Source organism: Branchiostoma lanceolatum, chromosome 7 (assembly GCF_035083965.1).
Source record: "Branchiostoma lanceolatum isolate klBraLanc5 chromosome 7, klBraLanc5.hap2, whole genome shotgun sequence".
In the NCBI taxonomy this organism is placed as follows: domain Eukaryota; kingdom Metazoa; phylum Chordata; class Leptocardii; order Amphioxiformes; family Branchiostomatidae; genus Branchiostoma; species Branchiostoma lanceolatum.
The window spans coordinates 7,810,644-7,836,928 of record NC_089728.1 but is presented as its reverse complement, the minus strand read 5'-3'; the positions used below and the strand labels follow the sequence as shown (position 1 = coordinate 7,836,928).

General features: G+C 43.0%; 1 protein-coding gene across 1 annotated transcript in view; it reads right to left on the bottom strand.

Annotated features, from left to right (window-relative positions):
- The window catches only part of LOC136438350 (neuropilin and tolloid-like protein 2), a 77,895-nt gene that overhangs the window by 37,999 nt on the left and 13,611 nt on the right, over positions 1 to 26,285 (bottom strand). The window contains exons 2-3 of the mRNA XM_066433116.1: positions 20,968 to 21,178; positions 10,528 to 10,616 (exon numbers count right to left, since the gene is read on the bottom strand). Coding sequence (XP_066289213.1) covers positions 10,528 to 10,564 — 37 coding nt within the window. The 5' untranslated portion in view covers positions 10,565 to 10,616; positions 20,968 to 21,178. The remainder of the gene's footprint in view (positions 1 to 10,527; positions 10,617 to 20,967; positions 21,179 to 26,285) is intronic.

Below are 26,285 nucleotides of genomic sequence, written 5' to 3'. Positions count from 1 at the left end.
TCACGCCAAAATTGGAGACCTTCCATATCCCCTCAGATTTGCCTCGCTTCGTTATTTCCAAGACCTAATGGACCATCCAGTTAGAATGTCAGTAGCAGACTTTAAAGAGTCTACTGGGATCCGTGAAGGGGAAATAGTCTACGCTTGGGTTAGACGCCGTCAATGTTGATACTGATACACGCAGAGAGTCTGATTTCCGTAACACAATACCATCTGAAATGGAATTTGGGCTCGCTCAACTTGGCCGAGGGAACCGATCCTTGCTAGAATTACGAAGTCGTGTTTCACAAATCGCTGAAGAAGTGAGTGCCCAAATCCTTCCAGCTTGCTTGAAAAGCCGAGTGCCTTCCTTTTGATTACTTCAATTCTACACGTAACGACGCATCGACCTTCATGTTCCCTATTGATGCTCGTCTTCTTAAAATCCGCTCTGTTCACAGTAGTTCAAATAATCGGAACAGATGTCTATAACGTTGTGTAGATTAGAATTTACAATGATGAGGTATCATCGAGCCTTGGGGGAGCCATATGCCAGAGTTTAAGAGGCCCCTTAAGTATGATCCACGCTCCCGAGTGCCTTTTACTGGTATTGTAATGAGTGATTTTCGTGCTGAAAGTTCAGGAAAGTAATTACACATGTTAGGTACAATTGCACCCATAGAGACATGGGCACGTAAAAACGTCCTCTGAAGTCCTCTCCTCAAATGAAGATGGAAATGGGCGCGTCAAAGCACCTTAAGTCAAGCATCGTTCGGAGCGGAATGAAACTTGAACATGCCTGGAAGAAGGCCATTTGGAATCCCCGGTTGTGTAACGTTCCCGGCGCTGTTTTACAAGATTCAATCGACGCCGATCGCGCGAGACATTTTGAAGTAGGGAATCGGGAAACTTCGGATTTCCCCAAACGGAGCAGGCTATCGTCTAGTATCGACCCTTCAGACGTTCTTCACGTGAGTTTGAAAGAAGACAGAACTCTAGGACCAATTAACCTGCTAATTCCTCCCCAATCCAGATTTATGTTTCGTCAACCACAATATTGCAAATCCTTTGCGCAGGTTCTGTTGGTTGTCAGATTTAATCCTCCTGTGACTTTCTATGAAGTCTGTTTGATATCGTTAGACAAAGTCCGTGATTCCAAATACACCGAGAGAAAGTATTGAAAAGACAGCAGTGGAGTCGTGTTGCTCTTCCCGCTGGTTGATTTACTCTCCTGTCCGACGGACTGCTCCAACCCGCCGTGACGTTCTTTCGCGACTTTCTCAAGCCTTTACCTCCTTGACACTGCCCTTCTAGTCTCTTTGTTCGAACCTCTGCCTACTCTGGGTATCCTTAACGGGCAGACAAAATATCCAGCACTCTCTTCACCGTTTCATCCTCTTTAAACGGTCGGAATATCCATAATACATGGTACAGGTGGCCTGAAAGGGGCCCCACTTACAAATTGACAACGTTATTGAGCTGGGCGTGAAGCGCGGGATAAATAATGCATCTGGAGTTCTCGCCCCTTTCTGAGTCCGCATGGTGTCTCAGAACCGACAGCATCACCATCCAGACCGATAGCGGCGGTGTCCAGTATTACCTGGCGGAGATAGCCGCCATCCAATAGAATTAGTCCAACAGCGGTAGTTTCAGCACCAAGGCGAGATCCTTACTGCTGTGCTGCAGTATTACTGTAAAGCCTGGATCACACACGCCGCTCCACCGAGCATGTCAAGTCTAGATACAATCCTTCTTTCCAATTAAGCAATCGCTCTTATTACATCTTCCCAATACTCCGTAAGTGCTTCTAAACTTGTTAAGATCCCACAGTAGTCGTATCTTATAATCGTATAATCCCTGACCTTTTGCTGAGTCCGGTAAGTACAATGAGCGCGCTGTACATGTGGTGTTCCTTAGCTCGCCGGCTCGCAAGTCTGATATGGAGTTCTTGGGGGCTGCTGGTTGATGAGTGACGGCCCGTATTCCGCCCGCGCGCAGGCCACGGTTGGCATGTCTGCAATTCCGCTTCTGCCAATCGATAAGTGCTACATCAATGGAACCCGGGCCGAACCAGGTCGAATGTCAGGTCAGCGTCACGGGAAGAAAACGGTCTGCCTTATCACAGTCATATGATGAAAAGGGACATTCTAAACTGCCAGTCCATGTCTCTGTGTCCTCTATGCAAATTTCATTCCCCAGCACAGATTGTTGGTAAAGGAATACTGTAAATGCCCTTAAGTTGGTGGGGATTTAATTTCGCGGTAGAGAGGAAATTATTAATGAAGTGTTCACGGTGGTTTTTAGTTCGCGGTTGAAACAAGGGATTAGATGGGTGAAAGACAGAACAATCATTTTCTTGGTGGCTCTATGTTCGCGGTGAAGAGGTTACCGCGAAAAGCGCGAACATCAAACTACCTTGAAAATGTCAACGATGAGCCTCAAATCATTGACTTTGGCAATCAGACATTATAGTTTATTCAATTTAATTTCTCCAGTTTGCTGTAAATAGACACTTTCCAAACACAATATTGAACTAATGAGAAATTGAATTCGAAATTGGTCTGCCATACCAACGTTTCCCATCCCGTGAATCACCTCCTCTCTCTGCTTAAGTGTCGGGGGAATGTCTTAACAGTGTCGGAGAGAAATGGTCCACACACACAAGCCTCTATATGATTACTTTTCTGTCTGTGATGTTGCTTTCTAGACTCAGCCTGATAGAATCACATCCGCGCATTTTTGCAAAGTAGGAAAAGATCTTCCTAGCTAATGTGAAGATATACATCAACGGCAAACGACCCACGTACAGGACACTTTTTACAAAAGTGCTGTGCTATACCTGAACAAGAGGTCTGAAAATAAATTGATATCCTACTGAAAAAAATTATGTCTCTATAGCTAAACTAATAGTAACCTCATAGTTAAGCTCCTGATTCCAGTTGGTTGCTAACTGGAAGATCCCGGAACAATCCTGGGCAGGACATGTCGGTTGCGCGGGGCTACACTCGTCTTTCGGAAGGGACGTAAATGGGGGTTCTGTGTTCTAGGAGGTGCCTCGAGCATGTTAAAGGGGAAAAGATAGCAACCCCACCCTGTAAATTTATATTCCCTGCTACTGAAACAGCAAGGTAACTTGCTGACCTATGTGAAACTAGGCACTACAAGGTGAACAGCAAACAACAACAGCCACCCGCACTGCACGTTTCACTTTTCACATCCTTTGTTTCTGCCATTTCACTCATTTGTACTGGCAACAGCATAGCCTTTATGAATGGCTCCCCAATAAAGGTTCACTCTGTTCCATCAATTCTCTCAATAGATAACCATCCCTCCGATTGAACATTATTCGTCCCAGTTCATTCGATTGTCTACATATATAGTAGCTGGCAACAACACAGAGAATAACGATGATACATGAACTCTTATAGCTATAGATATCTCTATGACTGTCTCTTGTTACCCCTTAGTTGCTCGCTCCAAGTGATCAGTCACATAGATGTGTATTTGTAAATACATAAAACATTAATCATATTCCTACATCTTATCTTTCTGTGCCATCTCTCCTAAAGGCTTGTAGTTGATGAAGTAATTCATTACCTCCTTGGTTTCTTTATTCCCCGTTATGTGAAGATTTAGCCCTTCACTGCATCTAGGTGGTATGGCTGTTCATCTTCTTAACCCATGTCAAAGGACTTCCTGCCATCGCTCTTCAATACGAGACGATCCTGACAGTTGTCTTTTGATACAGACAGACATAACATCGAATGGCCGAGTGGCTATGTTACCGGGCACGAAAACTAGAGGTCATGAGTTCGATTCTTGGCAATCCTGGCCAGATGTTGTGACTTTCCTCACTCCTCCCAAACTTAAAATGGGTACATGACTTCGGTTGGTGAGGTAAAAGGTGATGGAAGGAGAGGGGTGGGCTCCGGCTTTCAATACCGTGCCCTAGACACAGTGAATAACAACCCCCTGCCCCTACTGCCTCAAAATGGTCATGGGGATACATTCACTATTACCAGACAGAACAGGTTTCGCAGAATTAGAACTGCAATATAAGAGCGACCTATTTTTAACGTATTTCACAGCCCGAGTCGATATAATCGATGTCGCTCCATATTAGCTCTAGGCCTGCCTAGCCGTGATAAACGTCGTCTGATAACACAGCTAGAGGCATATACAGACACAATGTAGAGCATCATTGTGTTGCTTTAACTCTGTGTGAAGAAAAGCACATCTCGTATCATTCACGAAAACTTTCTAAAAATCAAAATCCTAAGAATCGGTTGTGTTTAATAGAACCGTTGTCACACGTCCATACCATAGTCATACAAACAGTGGGAGCAAATCACGACATTGTTAGCAAAATGTGGGATTGCTATAACCTATCTTTTTGACATATATAGGCCAATGCAACACTTCAAAATAACCTGGGGCACTAACTATCCCTTTGCGATGATTCCACGGCGCCAAAAATATGCTCAACCTGGCATACTTGTACACTTTCCAACACTGCCAGAAGCTGAAACAATGCGGCCTTTATGAGCGGTGCAATGGTGTATTGATTTTTGTTGGTCTCAGAGGGATTGTCGACTAATAAGAGAGTGTTTAGGAAGCAGACTCAAACGCGTACCGGCTGTTCCGCCGTCTGCCAATACATCAGCTATCGATCCGGCAGAGAGAGAGAGGGAGCTAGAACGGTTCATGGCGGTAGTGATGGGTGGAAGCTATAAAGGAAGTATCCTCTAACAAAGGGATGTCCCTGTAGCTCAGCTGTTAGCTACCTCTGCTCATAGTCGAGCCCCTGGTTCCAATTAATTGGTAACTGGGAGACCCCGGTTCAATTCTGGGTTGGACATCTAGGTTGGGGCAGCATCCGTCTTTCGGAAGGGACGTAAAATGGGGGTCCCGTTTTCAAGGGGCACGTTAAGGGGAGGAGCTAGCACCCCCTCCCTGTAAAAAATACTCTGCTGCTGAAACATCGAGGAAACATGCTGCCCTATGTGCCATTGGCATTAGCTATAGGTGAACAACATTAAAATTGACAGTCACGGGAATCTAACACTGGCTTGTTGTGGACATTTATCCACGTTACGCCAATAAGTCACCAACCAACCAACGAACCAACCAACCAACCAACCAACCATCGCTCGATAAGAACCTCGTCACATTCGTCGTACGATTGTCGCAAACTTCGGGGCATTCTTTGGGTAATCATGCAAAAGCTTTCTTGTTATGATAAAGGTTGTCTTAGATCCGTGCGGTTGGTTCTGTCACAGCCTGGTTGATAATTCTAGGGAATCAAAATCGGCGTGCGAGGAATGTGACCCGGCGGTAAGTAGTCAATGTCGTTAAAACATTCCCACTTTGCTACGAAAGATTAACTTTCATTCGAAGGCATCGTAACTAGCTAACAATACTTCGCCTTATATGAACCCTGTAAATCCCAATTGCCTGGAGGGGGGGGGGGGCAACAAATACGAACAAGACCACAGCGTGCCCAGTACAAAAGATACAAAAGTCGCTGCTGCTGCAGCTGTATCAAGGTCAACTACCAGGTGGCCAAACATTTATTGTCCACCATCACGTCAATAACACCTGCTTACATATCATCGCAATCCATCCAGAGGTTCTAAAGATTAAAAAACTACGCCTAATGAAGGTTAAATATACAAACTCTCCGAAATGATGCTGGCAAATTTGAAAATAAGAAATATGGGCTAATCTCGCGCCTTTTGTTCCGCAAATTCTAACTATATCAGTCAAGTGGCACCAGTGCTGTTACGCGTGACACACGGCATAGACGAGCGTCACCCTGACTAGCGACAGGCGCTTCACAAAACTGTCACGTATCTGTGATGGGTTGGACGTTTGCCACACAGATAGGTGGACACGGTGTCAGACATAATTCATGTTAATACGTGCTTTATCTATCATAAGCGCATCAATTCTTGCATTAGTCTTATTCAGGGCTACGATTTAGAACTACGGTGGTCACCGGTTCAACTTTAATTGATTGGATTTGACTACATTGGAGCAGACATGTTTTTCAAAACTTGGCACGGATCTACAGACCGCGCTTTAGGAACTCGATACTTCCGACGGCAGTGTGTTGCAATTGGTAATTGTAGTTTTCGGCAAAAACCAGCTAACTCTTCATGGACTTTAAACCTGAGGGAACCATCACCCACCTTTCCAACAAAGATATTATTATCCTCGGAGCTAACCAGACAGCCGCCAGTTCGACTTGTAAGCAGACATGCAAAGGTGTGTAACTGCCGCAATACTTTGTCAACTGCCGCATGGCATAGTCATTTCCAGTTTTTGTCACAATCTACCAATACACCAGATATGCAACCAAAGGTGACCAACAGAGTGGCACACAGATAGACACACTGACAGACATACTCTGCCCAGAATACAACCTGTATTTTTTTCATGGAGAGGCAACAACACGGACAACAACAGCAATGAAACATCTAATACAAATACCATGAGAATAAGAAAAGGGCCATCGTTTGCCTTTGCCTGTTATTTCAAAACATCACGATGGCATGGCAAGAGAACTTTATTTTAACGGTATTTATTTGCAGTGGTGAGTAAAGCAAATGTCTGTAGAACCAATGTTATATCCACTTACAATATCAGCCAGTACGTCTGCGACACTAACAACCACCACGCGTCATGCAGTAAACGATCACTGCCATCCCTTCAACTGACCCGCCATATCTACCAGTAGGAGATCTCCCTGACAAACTGTACGTGAGAGAAAAATTACCTACTGTCGTTATCGACCAGCGGCGCCGAGGACGGAATATTCATCACCTTTTAAAAGCTAACTTGTTGATTCCGGGCACGAAAAATGGGAGGCGTCCTGCAGTATTGGGGCTGATGATGATTCCTGGGCGTCAGACAACCCCATATAGCTATTGTCGGCTCCTACCCGGAAATTATCACTCAGAGATAGAGGCAGTATTACCGTTTCATCACCGACTCAGGCCCAGAGAGGCATCAACTCCTGATGATTTCTCATCTTAGGAAGTACAGAATGCGTTTTTTACGACTTCTACCAAAAACTCACAAAAATAACTACCTTAATCTAATGGTACGTGTCGCTGCTTGAAACTTTCGTTTGACACTATAGCTAGTTTATGATCACTTGGTATATTCATGAATAGCTAGAAAACTTATAGGCATGAGTTAAATGATACAGTCTTTGATCTAGGTCAGCATAGATAACTATCTGTACGAGAAGACCGCCTGTCCTTCATACAGAGTTCAGTGCACATCTCGCTCGTTTCTCACCTGTCAGCTTTTCTCTTATCCTCACAACGCAATTGTATTCTCAAAGCAGAAGTTTCGATCGTGGGGCTAGGAGTGGCAAAATCGGGGCCTCTCCTAGCCCCACGATCGAAAGCTCTTCTTGGAGAATAACGCGATTGGAAACGGTTTGCGGACGTTTCCGCCGAACTAGGATTAGTTACGATTGTTGAAAACGTTAGATACGAAATGGGAGTGATGCATCAGGTCATGGACCTCATTCCTAAAATTGGAATAATCATCGCAATTAAGTTTCTGGTGGGATTCTTAGACTTTCTTCTCCCGTTTGCCTCTGATCCACCTTTTTTCCTGGTATAGAACGTTGCAGAGTAAATTCCTCTACCGAGTGTCCATCATGAGGAGAAGGGATTATTGTAAAGGTGAAGGAGATGGCGCCAGAAGACACCAAATGTCCCATCCCGTACAGACTCTTCATTCTTCATGGCAGCAGAGATCTGGAAAGATTCTATTTCCTTCTGTGCCGCTGCTGACTTGATAATATGGATGGCATCCGCGCGCGAATCAGTTCTGGTCCGTTTCCAACAAAGGTTTTGCGACCATATTTTAAATCATACAAAGAAGCTCTACAAAATGAGCAAATTTATGCCGTAAGCTGAAAAATGAATATCAGAAAATGGATGCTTATGAGCGAAGTCTTCCAAACTCAATGAAGAAGACGTGAAATGACAAAAGTAAAGAATTGATTGTTTGGTCTACCGTGTTCTGTGTGTTCAGTCATTTGATTTCATAATGAAGGCAACTTTTTTCCCTAACCTATTTTTCGCACGCTCGCATCTGTTTTGGGGTGCCCAGAGGATGCCATCGACGTAATCAAATTAGTTTGGCCTACAGTGTTGTGTAAGGTGCGCTAACGAGCTACGATTATCACTGGGTGATTGCATGGCAGCACTCTGGTTACACCCAGTGGTTTCTGAGAATGATGTTTGGGCACATGTGTTGGGAGGATGTATAGAACAGCAGGGTTAGCTTTGATTTACCCGACACAATTTCATTAACGAGGGAGCTCAAAAGGCACCGACAAATATTTCATTACTTTCCATAAAGCTACTAAATCACCCTGTGATTGGGGAGGGTAATGTAATAGGTAATACGTAATCGTAAGGTGATTAAGCCGCCAAATCTCAGAAGAATACCATGCACTCTTATGAAAATATATATCAGCATATACAACAGAGGGACAAGACTATTATTTGATTTCTGCCAAACCCAGGTCCACATCAGGTTTTTCGTTTGTGTACAAACTCACAGAAAGACGTTTCATGTACTTCTGCCATGTCCCCACAAACTCTGTCTATCTAGGCCAATACATATGTACCTCCATGCAAAAACGAAACCGTGAAATAGCGACTTTTCAACACATTTAGCCGTGTACTAGACATACGGCATCTCAGTGTGTCTTCTATCAATATCGTATAGCTTAGAAATTAGAATCTACGTGTAGATTGTAACGTTACTAGATTAATGTAAGTAGCCGATAGTCTTATACGACGCTTTGCCTCACACTGTAGCTGACAAAACTGTTGTGCAATAAACGTTGACTTGACTTGACTCTTGTTGAGGATTTGAACATAGAACGTCTTTAATTTCGAGAAAAAAAACACCGACTTCCCCCAGATTCCATTCAAATGAGAGAACGTATTCAGCAATGTCCTCTTGCGTTTGTGGTCTTTCTTCAGTCTCCAAGTTGTGCTTGAATTATGCATGCCATAGAAACCGAGGTATCACGGCGCTATTAAAGAGGCCTGGAAGAAGGGCGGGGATTATGTTTAGGTAAGTCCCAGCAATCGTGTTAGATTCAATGGAAGTCATACATAAGCCAATATCAAAGCCAATTTCTGTTCAGCACCCTATATCCGCAGTACAATAACTAGTTCGCGGAGGGGAATGTCGTCCATTGAGAGGATGTGAGGTCGTTATAAGACCAGAACGACACGAAGATTACTGCTGATGCTCATGGAGTGGAATCGTCTTGCCTTTCATCTTAGTGCTGAATCTTATTTTCGCTGCCTCTCAGTGGACATTAGGAGGCCTCAATCTCTATACAACCTCCGTAACACTGTCGACTTGAGAATCTTGGTGATCTCCAATGTGATTACGCTGAATATGTAGGCTATAGATGAGCGCATTGGTTCGGTGAGAGGAATTTCAAAGGAGCTTGTCCTGAATTTGGCGATAAGGAACGTACAGTGATGATTTTATGTACCGATCAACACGGAGCTCTTTTGGCGTCGGCACATCACATTGTACCGCTGAAGGATTGTGTGTATTTGATAGCTGTTTATATAAGTAACTTTAACTACAACGAATTATATAGCTCAAACAAATGTTAACACCCTTTTAATAAAATGTATTTCTTATCGATAAAAAATCACAATATCGACAAAGGCAGGTCGGATAATTTTGGCTGTAATCCGATACCATCGTCGATGGGCGCGGGAAGCTCAAATCTTGTCAAACATTTTTATTTCTTTTTTACTCATTCACAAACGAGATATCAAAACCGGAAATTCAACTGCAATACCATAGAGAGCCGTCAGTGGGTCCGAATACTAATCATTTACAGTTTTGTCACAACCTAAGTTACCAACACACCAAATACGAAACCAATCCATCCAGCCGTTCTTGAGTTATCTTGGTGACCAACATACATACACACTGACAAACGCAACCTAAAATATAACCTTGACGGAGGTAACACTGTGCTATAAATAACTCCTAACTGTTAGCCTATGTGCACACGGCGTCAAATCATATCTTAGTTAATAGACGAACGTAAATGTTTATCTCCGTGGGTTCCCTCGTTAAGTTTACGCGTTGACAAGCCGCAAATGAGCTCCAAACCGCCTGTTGTCCTTATATGGGAGCAATATACCGCCCAATAAAACGGTTTGAGGGGATTAGAAACGACAGTGCGTTTTATGAGCTCGTCTTCCCACGACCCTGCACCGTCCCAAACACACAGGCGGTGAGTTATCACCGCGTCTATCGCTCACCGTCTATATTTCAACAACAGCCAATATCTGTGAGATGAGACTGCGACACAAATAGAGCGAAACACATCGCCGGTGGTTGGAAGTTACAGATAATTACCGACTCTCCTGTGACCCTGATTGAGGCTAAAACTCTTCATCGAACGATGTACGTAGGGATATGATATCGATTAGTTGGTACGGTTATAGAACAGAGCGTATCAAAAGCGCCACCTACCGTACACGTTACGCCATGGCAGTGGAGATCTTCTCATCTTCAGAAGGTGGGCAGAGGCGGGACCGGGCCGCACATGCGCGCCATGCCATCTGGGGAGGACAGATACATCAACCATTATGATTGTGCACAGAAAAATCCATTCATCCCTTCTTGACCTAACCTGTTTAAAAGTCTGCAACTGAAACGCCCCTGCAGTTTTAAACAAAGTTGCTAGAGGACCCAAACCTATGCCACTTTTTTCCCACGCTATCTATCACCCACGTAGCGTGGCCGGAACATGTGATATCAAAATGCTGAAGTACCATGGACCGGAGGCCCATAAAGTAATCGCTTCTTCAGTCTGCAAACACCTGACAATATTCCAAATATAAAAATCCACCCACGGCTTCTCGAGTTATGCTGTTCACAAACAAACATACCGTCTGACAGACAGACACGGAAACACACACACACACACACACACACACACACACACACACACACACACACACACACACACACACACACATACACACACGCGCGCGCGCGCTCGAAAACATAACCTTCTTGGCGAACATAACAAAGATACACAATGTACATTTTTTAGTCATTTCTTTTTCATTCATATTCTCATTCCCCGTCCCCAAGAGGCGTTTATATTGAGTTTACGCCTTTACAGCAGATAGGACTACCACAGCTAACTCCCATATATGCTATTGCAATTGATGACAGCGTTATTAGATTATTCCGAGATTATGTTCAGCCATCGGACTAAGATCTTCCACTAAGGCCACTTCAATATGCACCTGTCACTTCACCGTAAACCTTAATACATCACTGGCAACTCTTCGGGAATGCTTAAGTCTCCTCATGTCCTTCAGGTCATTGCCATACAACACACTTGAGGTCTAGGCGGCCTTATAGAGATTGTACTTGAGCAATCACCAGGCAAGATAAGAAAGGGTCACTTTGGCAGAACGTTTTAACGGATTATTCGTTGATCCGAGACTTTCCCATGGCTGCGTGGGTTAGTGACCCGTCTGAACGTTTTCGCCACTCATGTCGGTTTCTCTCTGTCTAAATCTCAATTCTTTCATGTTGAAACAAAGAGCAGCAAGACGTTGAATCGATTTTTCGGTGGGAGAGAAAAAACAAAAGCTATTGACTCAACCTCCGCACTATCCATCTGCTGCAGCATTAGCGGAGGAGAAACCATCAAATAAAGGAGGGAAAACCACCTGAGGTCCGGGAACTTCAAACGGCTCCATCGGTTCAAACAGACGCCACAGGCTCTGAGTTTATTGTTTAATCTCAGGGCTCTGTCTGTGTTTTTTTTCTTCTCTATCGCCATCTTAGATGCGCCGCTAATAGAAAATACCTTTATTCTGTGGAAGGTTTTTCAGGCTCCATCTAGGTGCAAAAAATCCTAATGAATATCGGACAGACTATTCCGTATAAAGGTTTGGATTACAGTAAAGAATCTGCTTGCTTACAAAGCAAATCAGAGTATGAAAAAAAGCTGATATCTCATGCAAGATGATGATTATTTCTTCGCAGCTGTAGCATTTCTGCATGTTGCTTGATTTAGTTTCTGCTAAAAAATGGCGTCACCTTGCGAAATATATGAGAAATGAAGGTCGTGATCACAACGTTTAACTATCATAATCTCTCCTTCGCTCCGGGATGCCATTTGTGGCTGAGTAATAAGGTTGCCATTTTAGCTATAGCCTCCACAAAAAGTACAGGTCTCAACGTATTTCCACATAGTTTACTACCCTCATAGAAATATGGTTCCTGGCATTTTACTGAAATCAAACTGTTAGAAGGATTAAGAAGAAACTTTTCTTTCTTTTCCCGAGCCTCAGGAGCAATCTATCCATCATTTGCCTCTGCAAAAATACCACAAAGCCACTAACTACCTCTATTACCTTCCTTGCCTTCTGCCATCCCCGTCTAACGACTCTGCCGTGGTATCGAAGTACACGTAAGGCCATTCTGATTGGATTATATGGATGACAACAGCCCGGCATTTCAAAATTGATGCGAGCGTGCGAACAAAAAGAAAAGTTGGGCAAGAATACAATTGCCTTTGTTATGAAAAGTACGTGGTGAGTAATGTTTTGCAAATGACTAAACTTACAGAACATGGTATACCAAACAACGGATGTTTGTTATATTTTTGTTCTCATTCTCATTTTCTTGGAAGACTTTGGTAAACTTCGCTCAAGACTCGAAATACGTTTTGTGCAAGGAGCAAGTTTACGACAAAATCAGTACGTTTTACGATAGGAAAAGAGCCATTGTATGACATTAGTTTCCGTTTTCTGATTTTTGTTTACAATCTACGGCATGTATTTGCTCATTTTGCAGCTTCTTTGTACGATTCACAGTATGGTCGCAAACTTTTTTTCGGCAAATTGATGCGCGCGTGGATGTCATCCATATAATTAAGACAGCGTGGCCTAAGCTACAGCTTTGGCTTCCAACTCTGGCTCTCCTTTTTATCTGCTAGTGCCTTACAGTGAGTGATTGAGAGCGTTTGCCCCAGGCGTAAGTTCAGAGCCGAACGCCCGGAGAACATGGAAACGTAATAAATGTGTCTCAGCTCCGCCATCTCGCTAAGTCCCGCAGATCCCAGCTTGGAGGAGAACCTGAAGACCATTCCTCACCGCGGGCTTGTGTGGAGAACAGCGCTAAGCCTCCTTCTGTTTCTCACCAAAGATGAAGGCTTCATGATTAACCTTTCTTAACATTAGTTCTTACAGGGTCTGACCTAGCCAAAGGGTTCCTCTTTAGAGTTCAAGGTGAAGAAAAAGGAGCGGAGACGGGTCTTTTAAGTGCATAACTATGATTAGATAGATAGATATCATTACTGTAAAAAGAGGAAAACGATCGCGGGGATTCAATTTCGCCGTAGCGAGAAGATGAAATGTGGTTTTAGGTTCTCGGTTTAAACTGCCATGCAGGGTTCTACTGTTGGTCGCGGTGATTTTAATTTCGCAGTGAGGAGGCTGCCGCGAACATAAAATCCACCGCGAACATTTCCTCTTTTACAACATGAGAAAATGCACCGCCGTTTTGACATCGACATTCCCTGAATTTTTGCATATGGTCCTATATATAGCGGCAGCTCTTTTGACAGCGGTGGCGATGTTTTCTACGTTCCCCAGGTTTCACGTCAATGGAAAATAGACGGAAATAAATCGAGGTCTTTCCTCTTTATCCTCTCCTTCCTTCAAGTCTGCTGCTATAAAAGCACCTGTAAATCATGCAGACCTCGAGGAGCGGGCAGGGCAAAACTAAGAGGGACCCTTCGGTGTGTAAGAAGAGGCTGTAAATAATGAAACATCTATAGGACCACATGATTATATGGATTACATCCGCGCGCACATCAATTTTCATACGTCCGCAACACCCCAAAAAAGTTTGCGACCATACTTTAATTCGTACTAAAAGGTGCAAAATGAGCAATTATGTATAAAAAAACGGAAAGCGGATAGATCTACTAATGAGCAAGGTCTTCCCAAGTCAAATAAGAAGATGTACGTTAAAGAACACAAATGAGGAATTTACTGTTTGATATACCATGTTCTGTATGTTTAGTCATTTGTTGACGAATTAGATTTCGTAATGAAGGCAAGTTTTTTTTTGCTCGCTCGAATCAGTTTTGGGGTGCCCAGAGGATGTCATCCATATGATAATATGAATAAAGCCAACAAATGCAATGTATTTTCATTCCTCTGTAACATGGAGGTCTGCTTCCCACAAATTATTCATGAGATAGAGGGGTTTCCGCTGTGAAGGGCAGAGCAATTGTTTAGTCCATCAATCTCTTCTGACACGACTGGATTGAGCTAACTGCATTCATCTATCTGAATCTATCTCTTCGTCCGGAAACTTTATGTTAAAAGGAAAAGATTAACCACGGGTCCCAAAATAGAAGGCAAAACGCCAAATTGTTGTCACCAAAGTTGGATGAAAAATAGTTCAATTATGAGATATAGAAATAATTAATAATAATGGTGATTCATGAAAGGCAGTTTTGTAAATTTCAATTAACTTCGTTTGTATGTGAGGTATGCGGGTAGACGTCCGGAACACAAAAGTCATGTTCAATAATGGATAACGTTTCTCGTGTTCTGGACATGCCATGGTCGTCATTTTTCTAATTTTCATTTTACCAGCAGTCACTCTATCATCCTTCCTAGTCCGTCCCTAGAGCACCCGTCCTTGGGTGTTTTATTCTAGTATATAAAAACTTATCTTCTTAATCTCAGAGAAAGAGAGTAGGAGCAACCATGAACTTCAAAAGAGACGCCGTACAGGTACACATGATGGACGATAGGGTAGAGATAAAGAGACAAGATAATCCACAACATGGTTTCCGACCGTCTCAGCGGAAATCAGTTCAGAGAACTATGCATAGCAATCAGATTGGTAAAGAAACCCTGATATTGATACGATGGCCGGTGTGATATCCGAGAGTCAGACAGAAATAGAAATAAAGCAGGGAACGAAACGATCAAAAATGAAGGTCCTAACTTTCTGCTGCATTATGGAAATAGTTTATGTTAAAATTGGTTTTTGTGGGAATGATATGCTTCTGAGTTAAGGAAGATGTCTTGTGATATATATAAAAAGATGTGACGTTTTAAAACATGCATGACTCCATGTGTAACTACCTTAAACCAAATACTTTTGTATAGCATCTTAAAGGTCATCAGTAATTTCCAGTATTATGTGATAATGAGCCTTGAAGATTTTCGTCATAAATAGTAACAACGAAAGTTGCCCAAAATCGACCTTGACATTCGTCTCCCCAAAAACAATGCCTCTTTTTTGATGCAGGTGAAAACATTCCTAGAGTCCCAAAAGTGTTCGTATTACCATGAGATAAACGCAACTGGGACTGCAAATTTCCTAATGCTGTCCCTTAGTGGAAAGGTTGAAGAGTTCATTGAAAGGGAAACCCCGCTGGTGCGATATGGCCAACTTAATGTAAACGGGGTTTCCTTAGTGCTACTTAGGGAACGCCATTTTGGCGGCCACCGCTCCTCCGTCTCCAGAGGGTAACGTTACGATAGTCTAGTGAGAGAAGGGCTAAATTAATCAAACATGCCTCTGACCTTCTTTTGTCAACTTCTTAGGCCTGGGAGAATCAATGGTGTATTTCCAGTTACAGTCTTGAGTCGGTAGGTAGGGATTTTTTTCTTCTTTTAAAAAGAAAAAGATTTCGGCAGATGTGATCCTACAAATGCAGTTCAACAATTTAAAACTGAAATGCATTAGAACGCTGGTATTTTCAACATTTTCAAGTAAAATTGAATTAAATTAATTAATCAATACACATTCTTACATCAACTGTTTAAATCTAAGCGTGAAATACATGAAGGCTGTTTTGAAAATATCACTCAGATGTCAGGTCGAAAATCGAATGTCCCTTGCCAGCGGTCAACGCAAAAGTCTAGGCTCGGTAGTTTTTAGCTAGGGTCGGCAGGGCAACCGGAAACACACCATTTATTTCTACGCCTTACCAAGAAGAGGACAGAACCCAGGCTACTTTGATTTTTACAGAAGCTCACATTAAAGGACCAAATTGAAGGTGAAGTTAATGTAAAAATTCATTTCAATTTATTGCACTGTGAAGTTTAAAAAAATGTCGGATGTTAGTGACAATATGCGAGCTGCTTGGTTCAATGGTTTTGGTAGTTGTATATTACGCCATATCTTCCCTACTGTGCTAGATGAGTCTAGAACGTGCGCATTAGTATTACCAAGTTTACCCGGACATTTTAGGAATAACAACACGTACAGATTCACTTGGTGATAGCCATATTGCTTGACGTACGCGAACAGATTAGTATGACCGTTAGCCTAACAAAAGATAGAAATGCCGCTTTTCATGCACACAATCTTTCAGCTGACTACACCTAACTACGAAGGCATTCGTTTCAGGTTGATGGGGTAAATGGTTTCCCAGTAGCCGAGCGAATGTCAAATACGTCAACGAGTGAGTGGAGGCTTGTTAACGGTTTGACAAGTAACCCATGAAAAGGCGAGGGTCAGCATGGGGTAATCACGGATCCATTACCCGTCCATCCCGCCTGTCACTACTCACATTAACCGTGCTGCTCGAATTCTCCGGAGGAGACTAAACTTCGGAACTTAGGGCCTTTTACTCAAAGTCAAAATACGTATGGTGAGACGATGTATCTTGTCTAGACACTACAGATGCCAGGAAGTGAAGCGTTTAGGCTACGATTTATCACAGAGGAAGGGTGGAAGAGTAATGAACATGTCTAACTATGGCGACAGGGAAGTTTGTTAATGTGAGTTGTGTGCACGCAAGATGGAGTGCGGTAACAACAAGGTTCAATTGTGCATGTCATTTTAAGTAGATGACAGTTTCCACATTCATTTTCGTTTAGAAAGCTCTCATATCAAATATTGAACTGTTGCCTTGCCGTCTATAGCACTGTAGCTATATTTGTGTGTAACACACCCAATTGTTGTGTCCTACGGAGTGGCACAAAGAAGGTACCAGCACATAATGTAACAGCAGCAAGACTCGCTACGTTATTTGTAGACTGATGTGTTGACCCAAGGAGGTTACATGTATATAGACGTCTATATAACATCCTTGGTTGACCTTGTTGCCTTCATGAAAAATTGTGGTCTTGTTTTTGGTGCGTCTGTCTGTGTCTGTGTATCTGTCTGTTTCAAGTTTCCGCATATTTGTGGTCATAATAATTTGGTCTGGATAGATTGTGATGATATTGTTATGTGGGTAGGTCTTGTTGTAGATACAGGCAAACATTCGCCCCTGCTTTATATAGCACCGTACCTCGTATGGTTAAACAGTTCCCACAACTGCCGCCGTTGTTGAGACTCACCTTTCAAACTGACCCGGTAAACCCACGAAACCTAACCTTAACTACATCACAGAGTTATCCTACTTTATCAGTGCGCGTTCCGAGCTGTCATGACATGAGACACTACAGAACCGTGCGCAAGTGGAGGTCTGTGGGTCACTAAGGGCACTATGCACATACTGCATCCGCAGAAACCGTTTAACTTTGAACCACTGACCCGGAGTTTACAATCCATCTTCTACCAACATTCCATCTGTCCGATTTATCTCCATTATCCAGCATTGAAACATAGGAAGAGAGGGCTTTCAGGACGACCATTTGGCAAACGTGGGAGACGCATCCTCGTCCACCAGGACCTTTCCGCTCTACGTTACATCGCTCGCGGAAAAGGCCCTGGTAACACGGGGTGGCATCCATGGTTTTTGCAGGTCGACGAGACTTGCTCATGAATAATTAATGAGCTAACCCTTATTTGGCACAAACGGCAGTTGTACCTCATGAATAGTTAATGAGCTAGCCCTTATTTGGCACAAACGGCAGCTGTAGCTCATGAATAATTAATGAGCTAGCCGTAACACGTAACCTGATTGGTTGATAGCTTCCCAGCGTTCTTTGCGCGTTTGCTTCCGATGAGTGGAAGCAAATGGGTTTTAACCCCTCTGATTGGCTGAAGCTGTTTTGGAGGCTCGACCTGCAAAAACCATGGATGCCACCCCGTGTTACCAGGGCCTTTTCCGCGAGCGATGTAACGTAGAGCGGAAAGGTCTTGGTGGACGAGGATGGGGAGACGTACCTAAGTGCCTTTGAGACATCGAAACTACCGCCTCCTCCGCAAAAGTTGTTAAATCATGCGGTGGTTGTCAGTCTTTAATTTGTGTGAGAGATCAAGAGTTCAAGGCTAGATTTACTCAATGTGAAGACTGTATGATAACGCTAGAATTCGGGGGGGAATTTCTGTGAAAAAATATTCCTGACCAGTTGCATGCAATCTATATTATTCTTTCTTCACGTTACCGATCTCATCAGAATAGAATGTCAAACGCTGCAAGAGCTTAGTTTTATCAACTGCTTTTCTAGTTTTAGTTGTGTTGTTGTCTCAAGTGATATCCATGTCTTAGATCTATCAGCCCATATTAACTCGTATTTCTAGACCATACACCGCGCCGCTTAAAATCAGCTCGAGACATTCTTCAGGTATCTCGTAGCAACCTCGGAGTTGAGCTCCTGGTTCCAGTTAGTTGGTAGCTGGAAGACCCGGGTCAATCCTGAAAATGGCATCTCGGTTGGGGCTGCACCCTTCTTTTGGAAGGGGCGTAAATGGGAGTCCCGGGTTCGAGGAGGTGCCCCAAGCACGTTAAAGGGAATAGCTACTCTGTAGAAATATACCCTGCTACAGAAATATACCCTGCTACAGAAACAGCAAGGAAACGTGCTGACCTATCTTCCACTTGGCACTGCAAGGTGATCAACAAACAACTACAACAACAACTTTCCAGTTGAGCTCACTGTAATACCCGCAGATGAAACATCGTCGTACAACAAGATTCAGTTTATCACTATTAACATCAGCATACTACGAACACCAGGTATTTTGTATAGATTTTGTCTCGGTGACAATTTAACGCTGCGCTCTGTGCTGGCAGGGTTATAATTGGAACAAATGTCCATGTTATGATATATGCAGGACGTGAAAGGCACCAGTTTAATATGATAAACTGTCCTTAACTCATACCAACATCCGCACCTATGAGAAATTTGAAGTATATCCCATATCGTTATGTGAGACCAGCCTATACCATTTGAATGATGACTTGATACACTTTCCTATTTTGAATATCCTATCTCGACACAAAATACAAATTCAATAAGGTTTTGATTTACCATCGTTGAGTGACGTATCAAATGTATGGTTGACGTTCGACATTAAACAGTTACGCATTTGTATATCGTACATTATTTTCTATTTCACAAGGATGACAGGTGAGAATGAGTGGTCTGAATTATACGCGAATTAGATTCAGTATCATCTTTTAAAAGCACTTCCTCTGTAAATATTTCACACGGATTACCCGCATTATGATGACCTAATTCAACTAATCCAGTTCTAATCCAGTCGGTCACGTCTGGTCCAACCTTTTGTTGGCCCTACTATGATGTATATGCTCCAGAATTGAATCCTCCCTCTTGTTTCCACGTTTCCGTACCGTGTTCTAACTTCAAAGATTCATGGATTGACTGTTCTGATTTCACGTCGCGTCGTTCCTAATGTGGGGTTCTCAGTCGAAGCGTGATTAAATCAAAGGCATCTCTTTTTAGAGGCGTCTGTAGGCTACCTCACACCCACTCAACTCCCACCCTGCATCTAAAATGTGCCGTCAAAAGGGCAGTTTGCGAGTTTGCAAAATGGCCTGGAACAAAGCTAAGAGACTAGAGAGAGCATTTTACACTGCCGTGAAATTTCAACATATGTGCGTTTTTACTAGCATTGAAATATACAGAGACTCTTTTTCGTCAATGAGTTATTGCAAACGAAGTACCACGTACTTAGAGAATAATTCAAATGTATGTTGCGGTATTCACCGATATCATTTGAGTAAACGAAACTTATTGAACTATGACCTCTACTCCTGAGAAACACAAAAAGTTAATTTTTTTAAGTTTTTAAGATACAGCTTAGCTGTTGCTATATATACCTTTTATTCACAAATTTTATCCAACGATTGATAACATATCTTTATTCAAAGATTCATAACATATTCTAACTGATAATTCAGTTTGTGGATGGCATGCTCTCACAAATGGCAAATGCCTTTTGACCTCTACATTCAAGATGGCGGAAGGTTAATGAAAAGTCGTCCATTTGCAGGGCTGTGGGTAAGTGGGTGTCTTATCAACGGCGGCTATTTCAAAAATGTACGTTTCATTAGCGGTGACAGATTTTAATAAAACGTTATCGCACTGAAATCCCTGCCTTAGGCGTCTATTAGTCTCCAAGCAAACCCAACGGTTGCAAAGACCGTATCCAACTGGCAGAAGGAGTTTTTTTATTGCAACCCGGGTGCCTGGCAACTCCTCTGGCTGACTGGAGCTTCTCTGGCTAGCTTGTACGATTTTGTCACCGTGGAGATCTTCTTGGAGATTAGGCGCCTATGTGGATTGTCTGACCGTGTAGTTTCTACCTTCGCCAAGAAGGTTATGTATTCAATACCATATTGATGTTTATTGACCAAAGTTTGCGAGCCAGACAGATAGACACTGACACACAGACAGAAATACACACAGACAGACAGGCGGACAGATAGACAGACACACAGGCAGACACACCAAAAACATTACCATCGGCTTACAAGATAAGAAATCTATGTCCGATTTCTTCTGTTTGCGTTATGATACATAAGGTCAACATAACTAACCTGGCATATCATATCATATCATATCATATATAAAGCAATAGTCGGGCCCATTTCTAAAGGCCGGGGAACACGCCGGCGTCGCTTCGTAGTCACTCTCATCGAGTAGGTGATTCATCAACTAGCACTATAAAGACATCGCCCATAGAAACAGGTATAGGAAAAGAAACACTCCTTACCTTCTTATGGCGTCCGGCCCCGTGACAGTAGAATGTTTATAATCCCCCCGTGTTGGCTGAACTCCTCGCGGTCCGTTGTGCCCCTCGCCTGGTCTTGTCAGACGACAAATCCGCACTTTTGTCCAACTCCCTGCTGCGTGACGAAACCGGGCTGCGCGCGCAGGTTTCCTTCAGACGTCCCACCTATCGGAGAGTGTCAGGCAGTCGGTATCTGTGGCGAGATAGGACACAGTACAACTCAGTATTCTCAGACTTTAGATATGAAGAAAATGGGGGAAAATAAAGGCTTAGTCTTACAGAGAATGCTTTTTAGTTTCATAATATTTTTCAATTCAGAATTTTCGAGCAGGGTGTGGTATTGAAATGTTTTCTATACTGCAAGCAGTATCGTTTCAGCATGACACCAAAAAGAGTGATACAAAGTCATGATGTCCTTTCTGCTGCTAAAATAGCATTCGAGAATTTCACTATCCAACCGACATCCTTTCCTTACAGCCATTCTTTACAGTAATCTATAGCTTTCCTTAAATGTCAGTGTTTACGCGCTATAGCAGTCCAAGGGCGAACAAAATGGCCAGGGATTAAGCTTAATGCTCCTCGAATAGGACGATACGCATAGTATGTATCCCTATCCAGTGCAGATACAGCTGTTTGAACCTTAAAAAGCTATCAAGGTTCTCTTGAACGGTTCTAACTGATAAACCTTTCTCAAATTCATCCACGCTGTCGAATTCAGGACAACGCCAAATAAGGCCAGGTCTGCGAGTCTTCAATAGTGGTAGAATAAACGACGTGACATCTGAGAATAGGTTATCTCAAAAAAAGAATGGTTGTGAAGATGGGGGTGAACCGTTCTCGTAAAGGGGTAACGATATTGCACAATACGTGATGGTACGGATCAATTCGCTAGACACACAAAAGTGAAAGTGATCTCGAACTAGTTTAGCTCACAGCTAAAAGCTAAAATTCCACTGGTCGTGAGAGAGAAGACAACCAGTACATGTATATACCAGGGAAATTCCACAAGCTCTTTTCGACAAGCGCAATGAACAGTAGACCACGGCTTAACGTCCCGCCCTAAGAACTGCAACCCTTTCCAGTAGCACACTGTTCCAGGACTTACATGTGGATGTTCAATTGAAGCCAACTGTTGATAACGTTATCAGATATTTCTTACGACTGTTTGAGCAGAAAGACATTCAGAATTTTCTAGAAATGACTATATATACTGTTGTGTGAGTTCAGCGAAGGAAGCTATCTATTCAACACAGTAGAAGCATAAGGGTTGTTAAAGGAAGTTAGGGCGTAGAAAACCCTAGAATGTAGAAAATAGGCCCCTGCAGTTCAGAAAACGCTACTAGGCGACCTACGCCACTTCCTCACGAGTGTAGGAGCTATCTACCATTAAGAAATCACGACCAAAGCATGAACAAAGCACGATATACCCGGGAGTCTTCCTACAGTACCATACAAGGCCACACACACACACACACACACACACACACACACACACACACACACGCACACACACACACATACACACACACACACACACACGTACACACACACACACACGCACACACGCACACACACACACACGAAAACGTCTTGGCGAAGGTAAAAATCCGTATTCTTGGCGTTCACTGTGGCGCAGGTGTGACACTCGTATAGATAGATGACCCAAAATGTCCACACTAGAAGTTGAAACCTGTCCAACATCTAGGTCAGTGGTCAACATTGGAACCGCGCCCTGTGTACCCTAAGTATCCCTGCATCTTCCCATGTCCTTAAACGGGTCCATTACCCTTCCCATTTCCTCTATAGCTACACTTAGATGTCATCATCTCCGAGCTATCCCTATATCTCTTCAAAACAGCGGCAATAAAAAAAGTCCAGAGCCTCCAAGCAGGTGATAATCTCTTCGTCCGTCAGGAATATATCGGTAATATTCCGTGACCCTAACGCCCTGTCTCACTCGTGTATAGAATGTTACACCAGACAGGCTGTTCCTGTACTCAGGATAACGTATAGCGTGGTATTCTGGCTCCATCGCTGATACCGAGAGATAAGGGACGGCCGTCTCGGTGATGGAGCGACGTTGTCCCGAGGCGAGGACCGATAGCCGTCCCGCCGTAAATCAGATGGTTAAACTCACCACCAGTTTACTCCTGATGATGCTATAGCTTACGATCAACTCTAATGATCGTTTTTTTCTTCTTGAAAGTGGCTAATCCGATTAAAAGGAATTTACGGCGATCGCTATGTCATCAAGCCTAGCGACAATGCCTTCTAACTGCAGTGTGGAGTAATGTTTTTTTAAGGGGCTGTACCCTCTTTTACGAGAAAAAAATCAACGGTTTGGTACACATACGGCCTCAAACTGACGAAGCGTGCACGTAAACGATGGAAAGTAGTTCTGTATTGCCATAAATATTTATTGCGTTCAGAATACGCTGGGCAATGTTCCATGTCTCTGAGAGGCCCGAGTTAGTCATTGCTTTCATGCTGGCCATAGTCACTCATTCACATGCAAGCCATCATAGAATGCCGGAATCCTTTCTTCACAGTAGGAAATGGCCTGAGAAACTACCACTTTGGGTAAAACCGTAAATGCGAATCTGCCCTTTTAGCCGGCGCAGCTTCGCTCTGTGGAGTTGTGCTGATAAGAATGGTTAGTGATAGCTTTCATACAGACTCAGCCACACGCTCATTTGGTACTCGCGAACTTAAAGAGAACCACGCGTGCGTGCGTTAGGATGCGGATAAAATGGGAGACTTTGTATCGCGCCTACGTTCTGTGTTGTAGGTGGGGAAGGGGGCAAAATTATTAGGTCGTTGTCGCGAGGTGGATACAAATGTCACCAATACTAGACACTAGAGTGACTTTGCCATAACCTAATTTCATCTTGCACCACTTCCTTGTGCACATGATTGCGGATACAAACCAAGCCAACAAAGAAACAAACACATAAACTGATAACAATACCTTCACATGCATGTAACAACTGAGCACAAATTCATTCCAAATTTGTTTTTCTAAACTTGTCCCACGACAGCTTATCACAGCTGGACCGTATCTCCACATGAAGCAAACAATCAGATGCTATACGTCTATGTTACTTCTGACAGAGATGAGCAGTTTCCGCTCCATACATGTGGAAGCAGGACGTTATCTCCATCAGCTAGCCAGCGACTGTACAGTTGATATTGCGTACTGGCTCCCTTTCAGTGATATGTCAGTGTCCTAGAAAGTTGGACAGTATAGAAGTCAAGTGTGTATATATAGGATGTCAAGATTGACAACTCTTCTGGCACAGCCTGAAGGAAGAAATAAGAATAGAACAGATGACCATGATCGCCCTGTAAGGACAGTGGCAAACTACTTGTTGACACTATTTGTTGACAAAACGGAGCTTTACTTATTAAAATCTAAAAGTGATCTGGAACCAGTTAAACTCAATAAACTATTCTACTGGTCGTGACAGAGACGACATACGCTATACCTTAAGATGAAAAGGTCCATTGTATCAGGGAAATTTCCCTAGCTCTCTCGACACGTACAGTGAACAGTGGATCACGGCTTAGCATCACGTCCTAAGGACTGCAACCTTCTTCAGTAGCATTACTGTCGGGTGAGCAATAGCAACCGGGATTCGAACTCACGACTTTTGAACCAGAGGCCACTAACCACTGTACTCCGCACGCTACTGTAAAAATGCACATTACTGCCTACATATCTGGCAGTATGAATGAAAGAAGCGTACTTGAGAGCATATTACATCCCTCTAGCACTTTTCATCTCCGCAAAGTTGGTGATGTCTTTTTGATTATGGAACAGAGAATGCAATAGTTTGAACACATTTTCAAACGTCTGGCCATACAGCTAGTGCTAGACTTTTCTTATTTTCCACCATTTTGTTTTGGTTGATCTCAGCTGGAAATCCTTCGCAAAACCCTAATTTGCCAGTAAGACATTGCTTCCGAAAGTTAACTGATACCTTAATCCAAAGGACCTTACATGTCTAACTTTCAATCCTCTGATAGATGGGTTCTCGGAGCCGTCCCCAAACACGGCTGTAAGACGGCTGAATGGCATTTACTGGGCCTCTGTTTGAAGTTTTTGAATCAATAAAGCTTTACATCCCCGGCAGAAAATCCGGATTACTCTCGTGACCCTTATTTGACGCGCGCTGGAGAATAGCTTCGTGTGCACGGGCTTTAGTCAGAACAGACCGCTCGTTCTGTTAATACAGGGGGCTGTGTGAGGTCGCCAAACACGGGTAGCTAAGGGGGGTTCTAGGTTTGCCATTGCTTTGCGCAAAGATTAGTTTTGACATTGATTTCCTCTAGTTATTTCACCGCCACGTCTCTTTTAGGCCATACTGATTTGGTTTTACGGATGACATTCTCTGGGCACTGCAAAATGTATGCGAGAATTCAAATAAACGTTGCCTTCATCATGAAATCTAAGTGGTCAGGAAGGCTTTAGAAATAATTCAACTGACAGAACATGGTATACCATACAGTAAATTCTTTATTCGTTATTTCACATTTTCTTTTAAGACTTTGGAAAACCTCACTCGGGGCTAGAAAGACATTTTGTGCCAGGAGTACATATAAGTTTACGATAAAATCAGTAAATTTTACTATATACAAGAAACGAGGCATTATAAGATATCAGTATCCATTTTCCGATACTTTTTGAAATTTACGGCATGTTTTTGCTCATTTTGTCGCTTCTTTGTACGATTTACAGCATGGTCGCATCTTTTTTGGAAACGGACGAAACTTGATGCGCGCGTGCACGTGGATGTCATCCATATAATGAAGTCAGCGTGGCCCTATGCCTGGACGTGTTGAACACATGCCTCATTCCTGTAAATTGGACCCAGCGGACCTTATGGGAAGCCGGCAATTACTTGGTCGGTAATTCTGTATGTATTCCTTTTGATGTTCGTACTGCTCGATCATGTGGGCTTTACTTCGACGCTTTTGATATTTACCTACTCTGCTAGCTCGCTGTCTTACTTTTCTGGTCATGCTAGTTGCAATGGTGTTTGAAATATTCATGACACCCCAGTTTTAACGGTGGATTTTGAAGATGATCATGTCTGTTCGCTGCATTCCATTCTGTCCAGATGAGATTGAAGATGAACGTAACTTTATCACGATATGAAGATAAACGCTCAGAGCTTTTCACCTTTTTCCGCCTGCTCAAAAGAATCTAATACATTCCATCCTATAGATAGATTCAATCACATTATAAGAGAATATATATATATCCCTTACTGTGTACAAATGGGTACAAAAACCAGTAG